Source organism: Kryptolebias marmoratus, linkage group LG17, assembly GCF_001649575.2.
Source record: "Kryptolebias marmoratus isolate JLee-2015 linkage group LG17, ASM164957v2, whole genome shotgun sequence".
In the NCBI taxonomy this organism is placed as follows: Eukaryota; Metazoa; Chordata; class Actinopteri; order Cyprinodontiformes; family Rivulidae; genus Kryptolebias; species Kryptolebias marmoratus.
In genome coordinates, this window is record NC_051446.1 from 18,137,052 (window position 1) to 18,153,476 (window position 16,425).

At 36.6% G+C, this 16,425-nt stretch overlaps 2 protein-coding genes across 2 annotated transcripts; one reads left to right on the forward strand and one right to left on the reverse strand.

The window, feature by feature from the left end:
• Nucleotides 1–1,280: 1,280 nt before the first annotated feature.
• LOC108247602 (protein phosphatase 1 regulatory subunit 1B) lies at nucleotides 1,281–12,164 on the forward strand. Its single transcript, XM_017435876.3, has 5 exons — nucleotides 1,281–1,795; nucleotides 8,300–8,383; nucleotides 9,301–9,376; nucleotides 10,398–10,541; nucleotides 10,643–12,164. The coding sequence occupies exons 1-5, from the start codon at nucleotides 1,667–1,669 to the stop codon at nucleotides 10,780–10,782; spliced, it is 573 nt and encodes a 190-aa protein (XP_017291365.1). The 5' UTR covers nucleotides 1,281–1,666; the 3' UTR covers nucleotides 10,783–12,164.
• Nucleotides 12,165–12,805: 641 nt separating this feature from the next.
• Nucleotides 12,806–14,868, reverse strand: LOC108247644 (phenylethanolamine N-methyltransferase). Its single transcript, XM_017435945.2, has 3 exons — nucleotides 14,626–14,868; nucleotides 13,871–14,081; nucleotides 12,806–13,656 (listed from the first exon to the last, which is right to left on the reverse strand). The coding sequence occupies exons 1-3, from the start codon at nucleotides 14,798–14,800 to the stop codon at nucleotides 13,218–13,220; spliced, it is 825 nt and encodes a 274-aa protein (XP_017291434.1). The 5' UTR covers nucleotides 14,801–14,868; the 3' UTR covers nucleotides 12,806–13,217.
• Between the last annotated feature and the right edge of the window lie 1,557 nt (nucleotides 14,869–16,425).

Consider the following 16,425-nt stretch of genomic DNA (forward strand, 5'->3'; position numbering starts at 1 on the left):
ACCTGAGTTTGCTGCCAGGAGCAATTTTACCCAAAGCTGGCTGAGATCCAGAATTTTTTTTATTGCAAATCCTTTTAAAAAGTGGAGCTGTGAACTTGTTTTAACTGGATCCTCTGGTTACAGGATAGTTCATTTATATGTTACATGGATAAATCATATGTATTTAAGTAATGAGTGTACTGGATTAGTTCTTCTGATGTTTGATATTTCACATCTTTACATGATAATTACTAAAGTTTCAGGAGTAAATTACAAATTACTGTAGTATTGGCAGAAGGTGCAGCTGGTATGTTTGCACTCATATACAAGGACATACAGTTTCTCTGGGATCATGACATGACAGAGAGAAAATAATAAAAAGACAGATATTTAAGAAAAATAATCTAACATAGTAATCATTTATCTGTATTTCAGATATTTTCCTCAAACATTTGAAAGTTTTAACTGCTAATAAGAGAGTTTTCCTCCAATGAAACCAATAAGAGGAAACTGTAGTATCAGGAAAAATAATTATATTGATTTTTGTAAAATGTTATTGTTGAAGGGGCTTCATCCATCCATCCATCCATCCATCCATCCATCCATCCATCCATCCATCCATCCATCCATCCATCCATCCAGGTTTCATCTTTACTAATTGCAAAGTAAAAAAATCAAACATTAAAAAGGTTATCCTGAACTATATCAAATGCTATAATTCAAGAATTTACTTCAGTAGTTTCCCACTTCTGCTGTTTCCCTTGGTAAACAAACACACGTGGTAGCTGGCATCCAGACTCAAACTGTGTGTACACACTTTTATATAAGGACACATTAACCATCAGTATGAGAAGAAATTGGTGTGGATTTTGTTTCTTTACGAATTCTTTTCATCCGGTCTTCAAGACTTTGCAATGAGTACCTTTAATAGAAAAGTTTATTTTCCAATCTATGAAAACAAACAAAACAAATGAAAAGAACAGTCATCTTGCTGGTAAATGTACCAGGGATGAGTTTCTCTTTAAAATCCAGAGAATTGGAAACATTAAATAGCAAAATATTAATAATTAAAAAAAAATAAATCTATGAAAGATCCAAGAATATAAAAGCTTAAGAATTTAAAACTTAAAATACTTAAATACACAGTGTTTTATTCCTTTGCCTTTTCTGCTTTCCTATAAAAGCAAATAAAAGCAAAAGAAACAAAGTTAATCTTTTAAATTTGTCTTTATTCAGGATAAAATGATAAAGTGATAAAGATTAAAATTTAATGAAACCAGATGCTTTGAGTCTGAGTCCGCACTGCCTTTTTAAATGCTTTGTTTAGCTGCAAATTTAGAATTATCTTGCCTGGTATCACCCGCAGTTCTTACTTTCGGCTCATTGCAAGAGATTTTCCCACCAGAATGGCGTTCAAACTGTGGTTTCCGACGGTAAGTGAATGCATCATAAACTCCCCACCTTCTCATCTCGTGGAACAGGTCAGTAAACACAACGGGAGGGGGGAGACATGCGGGCAGTGATCGGAGGAGGAGGAAGCAGAGATGCGCTGATCACCGACTAATGCTTGGTTCGATGTTTGCAGCAGTCAGTCTGGACTCAGAGGAAGTTGCAGACAGTTGCAGCTGACTCCACCTGGACCTGAAGGCTGGAAGACTCGCGCGCCTGGCTCTGGTGGTGAGATCCGATGGACCCGCCGCTGCCCGCGGACCCGGACATGATGGAGCGAGAGGCGGACGGGGAGGCGAGGAGGAAGATCCAGTTCTCCGTCCCGTCCTCCGTGCCTCTGCAGCTGGACCCGCGGCAGGTGGAGCTGGTGAGAGGCGCCGCTTGTATGGCAGGCCGGTGGGACATATAATCAAACAACTCACCTGCCTCTGATTACTTTTCTAGCTATTATTAACACTCCTTACGAGCTAAACGACTGTCTCACCATGTCTCATCTAAAATTAAAGCTATATATAAAATACCACTTATATGATAAAATGTATATTTTAAAAACTTTAGAAAAAATATTAAGTGTCCATTTTCCCATTTAATGTCTAGACTCAATATGTGTTACACATACCTATGATTAATTTCTTATAGTCAGAAAGAACATTTCCAAAAGTAGTCCTTTCTTTCACAATTAACATTTCAGAAATCTCCGGTGTCATCCATCCTCAGATAAATACCATCATGTTTCACATTCATGTCTGTAATGAACGCTGTAGATATTTAAGGTCTTACAGTCTTACAGTTAGAAACCCACACTTCATATATTTATGATGTAGTTCTCAGCAGCCATAACTTTCATTTTACAATTTGTCACATGATAAAAGATATCTTATCAAATTCAGAGATGTATAAAAATATTAGATATATGTATATATATTATGCCTACCATTGTTTTGAGTTTTTATTCTCCAAAACTGATGATTGAAATTATGTTTTTAACTAGTCATGATTCAAATACTGGATATCCATAATGACAATTTAGGTAATTAAAATGATTTTTTTTTTAAATATTGAAAATTATTTCAATAATATCAAAGTAGTTTTTCCATTTTGGATGTTTAAACCCCAATCTTATGACAATTAACAGTGGTGTTGTAGCTCTAAATAATATGTATCTGTTGTTATGATTTCTACAGTATATTCAGTGTTCATGAATCCGAAAATAATGTTTCTATTATTGGAATAATGATTGATTAATCTGAAATGTTGATAGGATGAATGACATTCTGGATGTGTGAAATCTGCTTTGAAGAGTTTGGCCAACCATTATGTGATATACTTGCTTGCCATACTTGCCGTTGATTACAGCTGTAGTGTGGAACTGGGAGGTCAAAACTGGGTCATGAAACCTGTTCACATGAACTAATCTGCACACATCTAGTTCTTTACTTTACTTTGATCATTGATTGCCAGAAATAGAGACAAAAGCTCCATACTTTGGCCAAAAAAGTGCGTCTAAATCATGACTCCTTGCCAATGAGGTTAAAATACAGTTACATAACCATCAAGCAGACCTCACAGAAGTCTGTATTTTTGTTGCTGTTGCCCATTACTCTGTGGGCAGCTGAGCAGAGCAGCACTGGGATTAAGCTGAGCTGCTCTGCTTTAGTTTTTGGAGCCTTTAAAAGTAATGAGGAATCTCTGCCCTTCAAAGGGACGGAGGAGGACGAGGAAGTGAGGGATAAAGTGCCATCTGTAGTGCTGGAAATGAGATATACCCGAACAATAAAAACAAGCCCGAACCACATGCGTATATGAAACGAAAAGAAAGGTCACATTATTACCCACACAGAAGGAGGAGGTGGTGTGTGTTATGTGAAACACAACCTCGGGGTGAATCATCCCAAAGCAAGTGCAGGTGAAATATGCCCAAACTAAACTTGTGCAACGGCGTAGCGTGAGTAGAAACGTCCGTGCAGATGTGTGTTAATTTGGTGGGAACGAGGGCCCTGGAAACAAAAAGGTCACTGAAGTCACAATGAGCTCATGTTTGGACACGACGCAGCTGCAGTAATGCTTAAGGTTTATCCATTTCCTCCTCTCTTAATCCCGTCCTGCTCCACGAAGGGAAATCCAGACAAGTGCCAGGTCAAAAATCTTTGTTTCTCCTCGACGTCAGGAAACATTCAAGAGGCATGTGTTTGGAAAGTTTGTGCTGTCCTGGAATGTAAAAATAATCTAATAAATCAATCATTACCAGCCTCTCAGATATTTTTTTCGCACATCTGCTGTTTACAGCTCTCTTCTCTCCAGGGTTTTGGACTACTTTCTGTAGCCCTTCGAGTTCAGAAGCATTTCTTTAGTTGGTTTTCTAAACTGCTCCTGTTTATGAAACAGCGTTTGGAAAAAAAACCCAAAACTATCTCTGACTGATCGCTTGTTTTAATGACATTCTTGTGGAAACTTGTTAATTTCTAACTCAGCTAAGGTATAGATCACCTCCTTGATAAGGATTAGTTACTCCTTCCACATACATTTCCACACATGCTCACTGAGGGAATCACGAGTTGAGCCGAAGCTGTTCTGTCAGTTTATGGCCTCATCGTCAAAGTTATTTTCCCTTTTGATGTCTTTCTCAGTTTGCATGTTTTTCTAATGGATTTGGTTCACTGCCTGAGTCGGGGGACCTGAATGTGATCACCTGCATTTCATTAAATATTCTCCAGGGTTGCCATTATTTCATGGTTCACTAACTCACTTCTCCTTGTTTTTCACCCTGCTAAACCTTGTTGTGTTATCTGTTATAAACCTGTCTCTTGCCTCACAATCCCACATATACTGAAATTCAGAAACCAACAAAACTTCTGCAGCACTCCCCTGCAACAAGTCTTTGGCTAAAGATGACTAAAAACAGCAAGCAAGCCTTACAGTTGTGTTCATGTGCATTAAAAAAGTAACATTTGTGTAACAAATAAACAATGATAAACATGAACATAAATAAAGATAATATTGGAAGCTAGGTTAGCTAAAATGTTAGCCTTAATTTGGGGTCCTGAAGCTAGTTGAAGCCACTTTTTACATGAAAGACCTTTACATATTTCCATATAAACAAATCACCACATGAGTTAGGGATGGATAATTTGAGTAAGTTTATGACAAATAGGATGATTAGATTGATGGATCATGGAAATTATGTTTAGATACCAAAATATAAGTAATTCTTCTGTGTAAACCATTAAAATGAGATGAGAGGAGATAGGACTTTAGTTAAAAAAGAAAACCAAAATAAAAGAATTATTGGCATATTAATGAGTCTGATTGTTATTCACCCCAGAGTAATTATCTCTTGTTTCTAAAACCAAGGAAATCAGCAGGCAGTTTAAAGAATTTCTGCTTTGTTTGGCATCTAGAAATCCAGCAAAACTATCCAGAAAACAGACAGCCCCAAATGAGTTTTATAATCCGTAATTTAGGCATCCTGCATGACAAGATCTCTCACATTTACTCCCACCATACCACCAGCGAATATACGTTTAGCGTTACATGAAATGAAAATCAGAGGCGGGAATTACCCAAGGAGGCAACAGATTGAAAAAGAGATTAGCTGTGGATGACGGAGGCTAGAATCAAGGACAAGGACAGTGAAAGCCAAGAGTAAAATTTAAACAAAGGACATCTAAGAGCTCTGAAATCCAAGAGCACTATATGTTTCTCTTTATTTTATTTTACACAGCAGAAAGATAGAAAAACATCGGTCTGGTTATCAGTCTTCAAGAACCAGATAAGATGAAAGTGAAAGATGTTGGTAACCGATGTAGAAAACATTGTAACTCTAGTTGGATAGCTTCAACCAAAAGATTTATTTTCAGGTGTTAATGATGATGTTGTGTATTCTTTTAACAGTTCTTTCCAAGTTTGTTCAGAATTGATCTACACACTCAGCATGATGTTTTATGTATTGTGCTAATAGCACGATAGTTTTCTAAATCCAAAATCAGCCCCGTTTGAGTGTTCAGAGAGATGCTGTGGAAGGATAAGAGTAGATCAGGTTGTGCTTTGTAAAGCTGAGTGAATATCCAAATTATGGATTTAACATCTGGATTTTTTTAAATGTATTTGCTTTATATGTTTTTAGATTTTTCAACATGTGCAAACAGCTGAGAGCCAGTCAGGTGTCAGTTCAGAAAAAAAAATTATGCAGTGTCTGTGTCAAAATATTTTGAAGATGTGCAGTACATGCAACACATTTGTCCAGTATTTTTTCACAGACCCTATGGAGCAGAAGATTTGGTCAGAGTCTGTTGTCATTTCTCCCAATGAGATAACCAACCCAAACCAGACAGAGCAGTAGTAAGAGAGAGAGAGAGATTCAGGAAATGACCTGTATGGGCACACCGTGTCTGGGCACACCGCATGGGTCAGAGGTGAATAGTATTTTTTAATATTTTTTCTGGAGCATGTTGCAGTTAAACTGAGCTTTACAAAGGCTTTGTTGCTGTATAAATTGAAAGCATCATATAAACACAACAAGGGATTTGTGCCCTTACTTCTGATCCTAGCTAAGTGGATTGAAAACTTCTCTAAAAAAAAAAAAAAAAAAAAAAACTCTTTTGGTAACAGTTCTGACCCCCGTTGTTCTTCATAAAGTCTGTAAATAATAAACCATGACATCAAAAGTTAAACAGCCATGAAGGTCATATCATTTAATAAGTACAATATGAATTTTAATTCTTGTTTCTTAAATTGTTCCCTCTGGTGCTGGTTGTGGAAGGTTTCTTGATAAAACTTCTATTTGACTTGGTAATTCATAAAAAGGGCATTCGGACTAAAGTAAAGCAGAGATAATATAGTATAAACACCCCAAATATTTTCTGTTTTTTAGTACAAATGTCCTCACTCTCACCGACAACAGAATGCTGCTGAGTTTGGGTTATTTAAATGTGTCACAGAATATATTATTTTGTTTGATTTTCCACATGTTCTTAACTGCAAAGTTCATATCAGAGTATGATGCATGCCTATTCTAACAATGCAAAAATATTAGGTCTATTTTTCCATTTTGCACACACAGTTTATTACATTTCCCAGCTCCAGTAAGATGTATTTGATTGAAAAATAAAATTTAAAAAACAAAAACACATTATTATAGGCCACAACAAGTATTTCTTTCATCTCATTAACGGTTCTGTCTTGGCCAAGGATGGAGTCAATTTGTTAGTAAAACAGCCAACAAAATGGCTTATATTCAGATATTCAGAAGACTAGGCTAATAGTCATTCATCTTAATTTTGGACAGGTGGAATTAAGAATACATATATTTGCACAACATGATGAAAACTGCATGCTCCCTGTAGGTGCTTGACCTTTTGGCTACACTTTTAGCAAAATGCTATGACTCAAAAGCCTCTCAAACAAATGCTCGATCGGTTTGCTTTTCACTGGAGGTGTATGTCTTTCTGCAGCATGGTGAAAATGTCATTTTAAATGTTTTATGTAACACTTTTTTTTACCCACTTTTATTTATGCCTTGTAATTCATAGAAACATTTGTACCCCAATAGTGGCATTATATTTGATCCCAGTGATGATGAATATGTATAAATCCAGCAAACAAAGGGAGGCTGAGGCGTTATGAGCCGCCCACACATCTTATGGCTGTGCTCTGATTGGTTGGTTGTTGGTTTTCCAGCTTGTCATGTATTTAAAAAAAATGTCTTAAAATATACATAAAAAAGGCTAATGAATAAATTGCATTTTTTTTTCAACAATAACACAAAAATACCTTATTTACATTTACATTGTGACTTATTGCGTCTCTACTTACAACACAGTTTTGAAAACAGTGAGCACAGTTTGGGTTATATTTTACTGTGTCGGCATGTGATGGAGTGGTGATCCATTCAGGTTGTACTTTGCATCTTTATTAATGAACACACACGCACATACACACACAGAGAAAACCCTGAACCAGAAGAAGTGGGTACAAACAATAATGGATAGTTGTCAATGATGCCCTTATGACTAAACAATCCAAATGAATACAGTTCATTTAGAATAAAGGTTGGTGGTGCTGAGGGTGCTGCAGCTCCCCCCATTCATGATGAGAAATGAAAAAGGAACCCATTAATTAATAAACAAACAAACAAAACCATATATATATCCTCTAGTATTATATAAGTTCAGTTGTATTTTTATGATAATGACTGGGAGAAGTTTAGTTCCTGTTTGGTCTCAGTGATGCTACTTTACGTGTTTTCTAAGTAAAACATGTTTCCTCTGCTATGAGAACAACAATGTTAGGTTTGAAGTTTTTTTTTTAAAGTTTGTTGGAGTTTTTTTTTTAAGTTTGACAAGAAAAAGTAACTAATTTTGTATAAAAGAAAACATGTAAAGTGCAAGAACGTTTAATCTACAGCTATAATCTTTAAAAAGTAATACTTTATCAGAGTGTAAGATACAATGTACATATTGTTCATCTAAAGTTGTATTTGTCTAACTTTTTGGCCTACTAAACATACTAAAAATGTCAGTGTGTTTTTACTTCATACCATGGCTGCAGAGAAGAGCTCCACAGCTTGTCTCTCTGATCATGTAAATACCATTTATGGACAAATGTAATCCTTATTCAGTAATAATCAGACAATAATCTTTTGCTGATGATAGATATTCTTGTCGTATAACAAATCCTCAGCAGAAATGACATCAGAGGCCACAGTGTTAAATGAAAAACTGTTGGTGGCTGAACAGCTCGACATGGTGTTTAAAAACCAATCAGTTCTTTTCTCAGTATTAGACTGTATAAAATGGAAAGGTATTTCACGCACAGCCTGGTTTAATCCCTAAATTAACCACTAAAACCTCCTTCTTTTTCTGTCTTTGCTAAGATTCGACGCCGAAGGCCGACACCTGCCACCCTTTTCAGACTGTCAGACCCACCATCACCAGAGGAGGACAGCGGCCCACATCAGGTCGGTCAGCTGGAGTGTACCATCAAAGAACTAAAAGTCAGACCTTAAAAGGATACTGCAGTTATTTTTTTCTGTAGAGAATTTGTGAGCTGATATGACATTTTTGAGGTTGCTTTAGCTAACATCTGGTGGCCCAGATGTTAGCTAGACACCTTTCTAAGAATTTCTCCTTGATTCTCCAAACTGAGATTGATCTTGAATTCTGTCTATTACAGATAAGACACTGACTGCTGATGACTACTCCACAGAAATACTCTTAAACCAGTCTGAATAATCTCTTATTGAGTTATTTAATTAGCTTCAGGGGATTTACATGAAGCAGAGTTACTGTTTTAATTGGTCAGTAGTTTTTATTACCCTGCAGTATATCTAATGCAAATCTAAATTTTCATGATTACAGACTGTAAATAAAAGGCATTTCTTTTCAAACATTAACTTTTTACTTGCAAGCTCTAAAAGCGCACACAATAAATGAAGCTTGTCAATAATAAGCTAGGCCTAAAATGCTTGGAATTTACTTCAGCAGACGGTTATTTAGGCACAGCAATTAAAAAAATGTTTTCTTGGAAGAAAGTTAAAAATGATTTACACTGTTAATGAGTTTACTTGAAGTCTTCTTGCAGACTGAACAAAAGGGAAATAAGTAAGCCTGTAGATTATTATTTTTTTTTATTTGTGCAGCGAGTTTGGAATATAATAAATAAATAACATAAAGTTGAATAAAATAGTTTTGTATGTTTACATTTGCTTGCCTTAGTTCTTGCAAACAAAGTTTCAAAGTACTTCTATTGGGGTTTGTGTATCATCGTTTTAATAAGTTAGAATATTATTTCATTTAGTTTAAGGCTACAGTTTGTCTTGTGCAGTTTGATGAGCTAAAATCTGTTAGCTGTCATTTACATGTTTTATGTCCACAGTGGGTTCTGGGAGAAAACGGAGCTTTAAAAGCCAAACTGGTTCACATGTCAACTTACCAGCCACCCTCGCTTAAAGGTAAATACACTTCTTCTTCTGAAATTGTCTTAATTTTAATGTATATAACACAGAAAGCAAATGAGGGCAGATTCTGACATCAACCGTATGGATAGAAACAGCCATGTGGTTTCTGTCTGTCTGGAATACTTCCATATTCAAAACGCAGCGAGATTCGTGTTTACGAGCGTGTGAATGCGAGATTAGGAGTAGAGACAGCTGTGAGTTTGTCCTGGATCATCCTGGATTACAGGGTTGCAGCTGCAACATGGGACACACACAGACACACACATTACTGACACAGATAGCACAAATGTTAACACAAGCTACAGTATTTCTACATTGGTCCCGCAGTGGAATCTGGGTCTGATAAATCACGTTTTATCTTTTGTCACGTCAACAGCCAGAGTCTTTGTGGTTATTGTGTTGTTTACTAAGGACAGAAGGGGAAACAGAATGGACTTTACAAAACCACTAAAATATAAGACCTGAATGTGACTGAGTTTTAAAGAAAGTCAGTCAAGTCCCTCCTTGAATGTGAAGTTAATAATAACAGGTCACGACTGGGATCTACACAGAGTCACACAGGTGGATTTAATGCTGTGGCTTTTATAAATGATGTAATTTATTACATGTAACCATCAACAGCACACCTCAAACAAAGACATTTTGAGACATTAATGTCTACATTTCTGCATCAGTGTGGAGACAAGCTCAGTTTTTGAAAACTGATTTATTTTTATTTTGCCCAGTTGTTATTATTAGATCAATATGAGACAAAATTAAAGTATGATTATATTTGTTTGGAAAACTGGATTGTGTAAAAACTCATAAATTTATGATTTCATTGTAAAATGTGCCACCAGTTGCACACTGATATGTTGTCCATTACTGTCAAGAGTTAAAATTCTGTCAATTTATACAACAAATGAAGGAAAAAAAGAGTTTGTAAAATCTTTAATTGTACTTAATGTGTTTATTGTTTGTAGGAGAAGTAAAACCATCTTTCTGTGTAAAATCTGCTGTACTGATTTGTTTCCAGCCGTGCAGATGATGGCCCAGGCTCACTTCTCCTCCTTAGACTTGAAGTCAGCTGACAGAGAGGAGCCCTCTTCTGGAGAGGAAGAGGAGCAACGTGGTGATGATGATGATGACGAGAAGCAGCAGACAGCCTCAGCCACATGTGGTGGGTGGTTTAACACGATCTCTCCCATTATTTAGGATTTCTCTCTAATCCTGACAGTTTCTCCAATCATTCTCACAATTCTTACATTCACTGTGTGCCAGATTCAAGAGAAGGGAGTAAACCACTCAGGGATCCGTGGGATCAGCCGGACAGTTCATCTGCGAGGTCTGCGATCACTCATCACCATGACGACCAGGAGGCTACAGGAAGAGAGGAAGAAGACAAAGACATACAAAAATAAAGGGAGAAATAAACTGAGAGAGTTTAGCAGTGAAGTGACCTGCACCACTCATGCAGGAACCATTTGTATATGTGTGCACGGGTGTACTTAATGAGTTCCTATAGATCTGCAGGTGTGCGTCTGCATGCGACAGTAAGGGCTGAATGTGGAAAAGAGCGAGAAGAAAACAAATAATCGTTGGGGAAGAATATAAATGAGTCGGTGTGGGCAAAAGTTTAACCTGAGACTCGTGAAGGAAATCACGTCTCAGGCAGCCAGGAGAAGCCTGGAAATATCTTCCAATCAATCAACATCTATTTATAGAGCACTTTACAACAGCCAAACGGTGCACAAAGTGCTTCACAATGCAAAAGGTAAAAACAATCAATAGAAACAATACAAAAATGCCAGAGTGCCCGAGTGCCACTAGGCCCGAATAATTCCAAATCTACTGTCGAAAAACAAAATGTCATAAAACAGTTGTTTAAATGGGAATGGTTTCATTTTAAACTCCAGCTGAATTCATTAGGATTTCAAAGCTAGTTTATGTTTGATGAGTTTGTTTGAAATTCATGATAATCACAGCATGTAAAATGGAAAAGAGCTTATCACGCTATGCATCCTGTACAATAGGATTTAATCCTTTTTTTGAGTTTCTGATTTGGATTTAATCCTTTTTTTGGCAAGAGGTTCTAAATAGGGACCGGATGTAGAAAACAGATACACTTTATTAATAATGTCAATAATAATAAATTATTTAAGGTTTATCATTCATTAAAGAAATGCATATTGCCTTTCATGCCAGAGTTTTAAACTAAACATTACCTTATGGTGAGAAGGGACAGAGTTAAAGCAGAGTGATTATATATTTTGGTCAAACCTTGTAAATGATGTTATCTCGTGAAACATTGTGAGATATCTTCGGAATAGATCACAATAGATCTTTCTAGTTTTATTAAAATCCGTTCAGAGGTTTAGGAGATATTTTTCTAAAGCTACAAACAAACAAACACACTCACACAGACAGGGATAATATTATCGCCTCTCATCTTCAGCGGTGGGCGATGATAAACTAAACCATGTGAAGTCCGTCTTTAATGCGGAAGCTGCAAGCTTTTCTGATGTTTCCATGCAAGGTCAATGAGAGGAAAAGAGTATGGATTACAGATGATTGCATCTGTACTGTATCAAGATAATCCAGCTAATCATTCTGCTGCAAGCCCATTTTTCAGTGTTAATATTATAAACAGCTGTTTTTTTTTAACAGCACACATAATTTGAGGTAGCTTAAAGACACCTAAGACTGACCAAACCAGTGGCACGATGAGAGTGAAAGTTCAATCATATTTCTGTAAAAATACAGAAACTGATGTGTTCTTTCTTAATAAAATGGCTGAAAAGAAGTGTTGATGTTGTTTAAATGGTACAACATGTCTATGTATGTATTGCAATGCTGTATTGTGTTTCTGCTGTAGAAAACAAAAGACAATTAGTTTCTTTGTCAGTTCAGAATAATCAGCACATGGGGTCAGAACATATTTATATCATTATTATTATTATTACTGTTTTTATATTCTTTATTTTAACAGGAGAAAAAACTCATTGAGATTAAAAATCGTATTTACAAGACTGCCCTGGTCAAAAACTGGCAACTGTGACACAAAGCTTTATAAAACAAATCTACAACAATAACAATAAACATAATAATATGACACATAAAATATCTTCCTCAAAAGGAGTGACCACATCTGTAAGTTGACCTTATTTTATGTAAGTTTCTGGGGCGTTCGAAGCCTGATGGTGACACCTAGTGTTCATTGTCTCTGATTACAAAACAACAAAAGAATCACAAAACATACTGAGAGTGAGACATTACATCATCATTAAAATGAGTTGTGAAACTGCTTTAATATGATGATGTAGATTTATTTATTGCACATAAAGCTGTTTTCTATAGACCCCCACTTGGCTCCTTCTCTTTCAATATTTAACTAAATATATTCAGCAAAATGTTCAATAATTAATACACAACCATGTGGACAGACACTTTATTTGGTTTTATTTGTTGAAGCACAAGTGACAGAACAGATATATAAACTTTACATCACAGATAACTAACAGCTTTCTGAAAGGCTTGATTAAGTTAATGTTTTATATGAGATCCATGAGATGAGTACAAACTGTAATATTTACCATCTTAGCCCTGTAGTAGCTGGTTTTGAACTGGAGGAGGCAGTCTTTAATCATGTTTTAACACTAGTAAGGCAATAAAAATGAATTTTCCTGTTTCTCAGGATTGAAAAAGACAAAAATACCCTGAAAAAAGAAAGAAAAGAAACACTGTTTTTGCAAAGAAAAATAGTGCTTGGTGTCAAAATCTTGCATTTAAACTTGCTTAATCTTTATTTTTTTTAACTGTGTAACAACTTCTTTCATAATTTCTGCTATTCATCTAATTAATCCCTCTTTGCCTTTGCAAAAAACACTCCTGTCACGTCATCAACCCCAACCCTCATGTCCTGGGACAGGGTGTAAACCTCCAGCCTTATCAGGGTGTAACCGCTTTCCTTCAGACTCGTACACACCTGGGCTTCATTCAGTGGGACCACAGGGATTCGTACCCCGGGCCCCCCGAAATAATAACTCTCTCCCAGGGCTCCAATGAGCAGCAGGTGGCCCCCAGGCCGCAGGAGTTTCTGTATGTTGCCCAGGGCCCTGGTGAAGGCAGGTAGGTCAGGGCTGACGCTCTCCAGGCAGAAGCAGGAAACCAGACAGTCGGCCCCTGCTGAAGGAAGGGTGTCAGGGGCCAAAGGCTGAGAGCAGTGCACGTCAATGGGGAGGATGTCTACAATGACCTGGCGAAGCTTGGCGGCTTTCTCTGGCCAAGCTGAGGGCCTAGTGGAAATGACATCAAGGAATTATGATTTAAATAACTACTGTGTGCACAGCATCTTACAGTGGTTTCCCAGCATTTTATTAGCATCTTTGGATGGTTGTTAAACTTTTATTTTATATTACAAAGTGTATATTACAAATACAAGTATATATCAAGAACATCAAGTCTTCCAAAATAGTTTAAAAGAATCTTTTTGTTTTCTGTTTTTCCTACCGTCGCCCCTCCAGTTTGCAAACGTGCTCCAGGTACGGTGTCCAGTCCAAACTGCATTTTCCCTCATCCTGCAGCCAGCGCCTCAGCTCCTGCCGGTTCACCTCCAGGAAGTCGGTCAGGATCACTTTGTTGAAGACCTCACAGCCACTCATCAGCTGGTACAAAGTGGGGCCCGAACCAATGTCCACCAGGAGCTCACCGCTCACATCACCTGGGAGAGACCGAGGAGGAACAAAAGAAAAGAAAAACAAAAGACACATCTAAAATTTTAAAGGTACTCATTGCAATCTCATAAAGACTATCCCAAGTTTTATTAAGAATTTGTTTAAATTAAGAGGCACATCTTTTCTGTAACTTCAGACAGAAACTTTTCTGAAGTTGCTGCATCTGACAGTAAAACGTTTTTGCTGGATCTGAATAATCAATACAAGAAAATTTTAATTTTGACATCACATTTCATGTCATTTAATTATGGGTTTTAAAATCTTGACTTTGTCCAAAATCTCAAATAATTACCTTAAACATTCTATATACTTTTCCTTTATTTTAAATATGGTATTACAGCATTACAGTACTAAAACCGCACTTTCAGCATGTGTTGATCAGGTAATACATTTGTAACTTTACCAAGAATTACCCCCCAAAACAGAAGTTGAAGCTGCAAGACAGATTTTGTGAAGTTCATCAAAGAAAAAGCAGTTTTTGTTTGCTTGTAAAATACACCAGGAAGCAGTTTGCATCCCCTTTCTCCTTACCTTCATTGAGAGCTCTGTGCAGGCAGGCCAGTTTCCAGGGAACAATGCTGTCTTTTCTTGTAAAATCAGCCCGTGGAGGAGTGTAGTTGTACTGCAGATACGCTACAGGATCAAATTTTTGGTAGCAGGCTGCCATGGCTGCCACTCCGTTCTTTTCTCCCTTTTCTTCCATCATTCAGGTGGTCCTACCTTTGTGTTTCAGGTGCTCGGTCTTCAGGTGCGCTGCTGCCCGATGAGTTGACTTATATATCTGTGTGTTTATGTGCTCTGGGCTACTCTCACTGAGATAGTGATCCTTGTTTTTCAGCCCATGTTGCCTGATACCATTTGTTCTCCTCACTTGCTCTGCTCACTCGCCCTGAGGCACTGATACCATCAGATCAGGGGCCTTCCACCAACACAAGACCCATTAATGGACTCCTCTTATGGCCTTTCAGGCCCTTCACTCAAAAAACACGGATATCTCTCAGACAAACAGATTATTATGAGACATTTTACATGATAGTGATGTTTGTTTGGAAATGTGGACATGAGAGATGGTGAGCAGCAGCACAACAGACAAAGTAACTCATCTTTATACAAAAAAGTTGTTTTTTACCTGAAATTTTCAAGCTATACAGTAAATATTTAATATTTTTCAAAAGCCATCAAGGCCTTCAAATTCATCAACCTATACATAATAGTTACATGTGTTATAACACATGATTTTAAAGGTACTCATTACAAGTTATAAAATCAAACATAAATATTTATATCCTGAATTATATCACGTGGTGCAGTTTGAAACCAATTACTCCTGTAGTTTTTCAGATATATTGATATTAAATTCTGAAACGCAGGTACACAATCATTGTAAATAAAGCCCTTTTATCTGCACACTTTGCTCAACAAATCTCATCAAAATTGTCGGCCATCTTGATCCAAAACAGCTCCTCTGTGACGTATTTTCAGTTGTTTTCTGTCTGTAAACAACCTCACATGGTAGTTGACAGCTTCTGACAGCAGTTTAGAAAGTTTCATTCTAAATTTTTCATTAAAGGACACATGAAACAACAATATGGGTAAAAAAACTGGGTGTATTTTACTTTTTGACCTTCATGACATTACATTAAAGGCCTCATAAGACATGTTCCTAAGTGTGAATTAATGTCTCAGTTAACAAACCTATTTCCTCATCAGTCAGCACACTAGTGTCAGTTCAATATTTACTTTAGAGAATAGGTCAAGTCTTATTTACTGCAAAAATCAGATATTTAATTTTTAAACTAACAATAACCAAATGACCAAAGACGCAGCTTCATCCACTGAGTCTTTCAGTATATCATGTTCCATGTTAAATATATTGTAATCAATGTGTAAGAAGTTATAATCGATGATATTTCCCTATGAAATTTACACTTTTTTTACAATTGTAAATATCATGCACATATAGAATAGGTTGCCATCTTTATCAAAAAGAGAAGTTTGGGCATATAAACCTGTAAAAGAGTAAAAAAAAAAAACAATAAAATTTTTAAAAATCCATGTCAGGATTTTGGTTAATTGTCCTGCCTGTAAATATAATTGTTTATGTTGATGAGCTATAAAACGTTTAGCGAAAATGGTCCTCTCATTGACATTTTAAGCATTCAGATTTTTTTACTTGCTCTTTCTTCACGTTTCCTAACATGTTTTCTGTCCTCTTTCTACTCACTTTTATTGCTGCTGCTTTTATGTTTGCCTCCAACCGCAGCCCCCCCCTGATGTTTGTTTTTGTCATAACTTTTCCACACACAACCTATAGTCCACTCTCTGATCTTT

Bases quoted from the DNA above. Each gene is read 5' to 3' on its own strand.
- LOC108247644 (XM_017435945.2), bottom strand. From the start codon at position 14,800: ATGATGGAAGAAAAGGGAGAAAAGAACGGAGTGGCAGCCATGGCAGCC. The intron at 14,082-14,625 runs GTAAGGAGAAAG...GGTCTCTCCCAG, and splicing joins GCACAGAGCTCTCAATGAAG to GTGATGTGAGCGGTGAGCTC. The intron at 13,657-13,870 runs GTAGGAAAAACA...CATTTCCACTAG, and splicing joins TGCAAACTGGAGGGGCGACG to GCCCTCAGCTTGGCCAGAGA.
- LOC108247602 (XM_017435876.3), top strand. From the start codon at position 1,667: ATGGACCCGCCGCTGCCCGCGGACCCGGACATGATGGAGCGAGAGGCG. The intron at 1,796-8,299 runs GTGAGAGGCGCC...GTCTTTGCTAAG, and splicing joins ACCCGCGGCAGGTGGAGCTG to ATTCGACGCCGAAGGCCGAC. The intron at 8,384-9,300 runs GTCGGTCAGCTG...TTATGTCCACAG, and splicing joins AGGACAGCGGCCCACATCAG to TGGGTTCTGGGAGAAAACGG.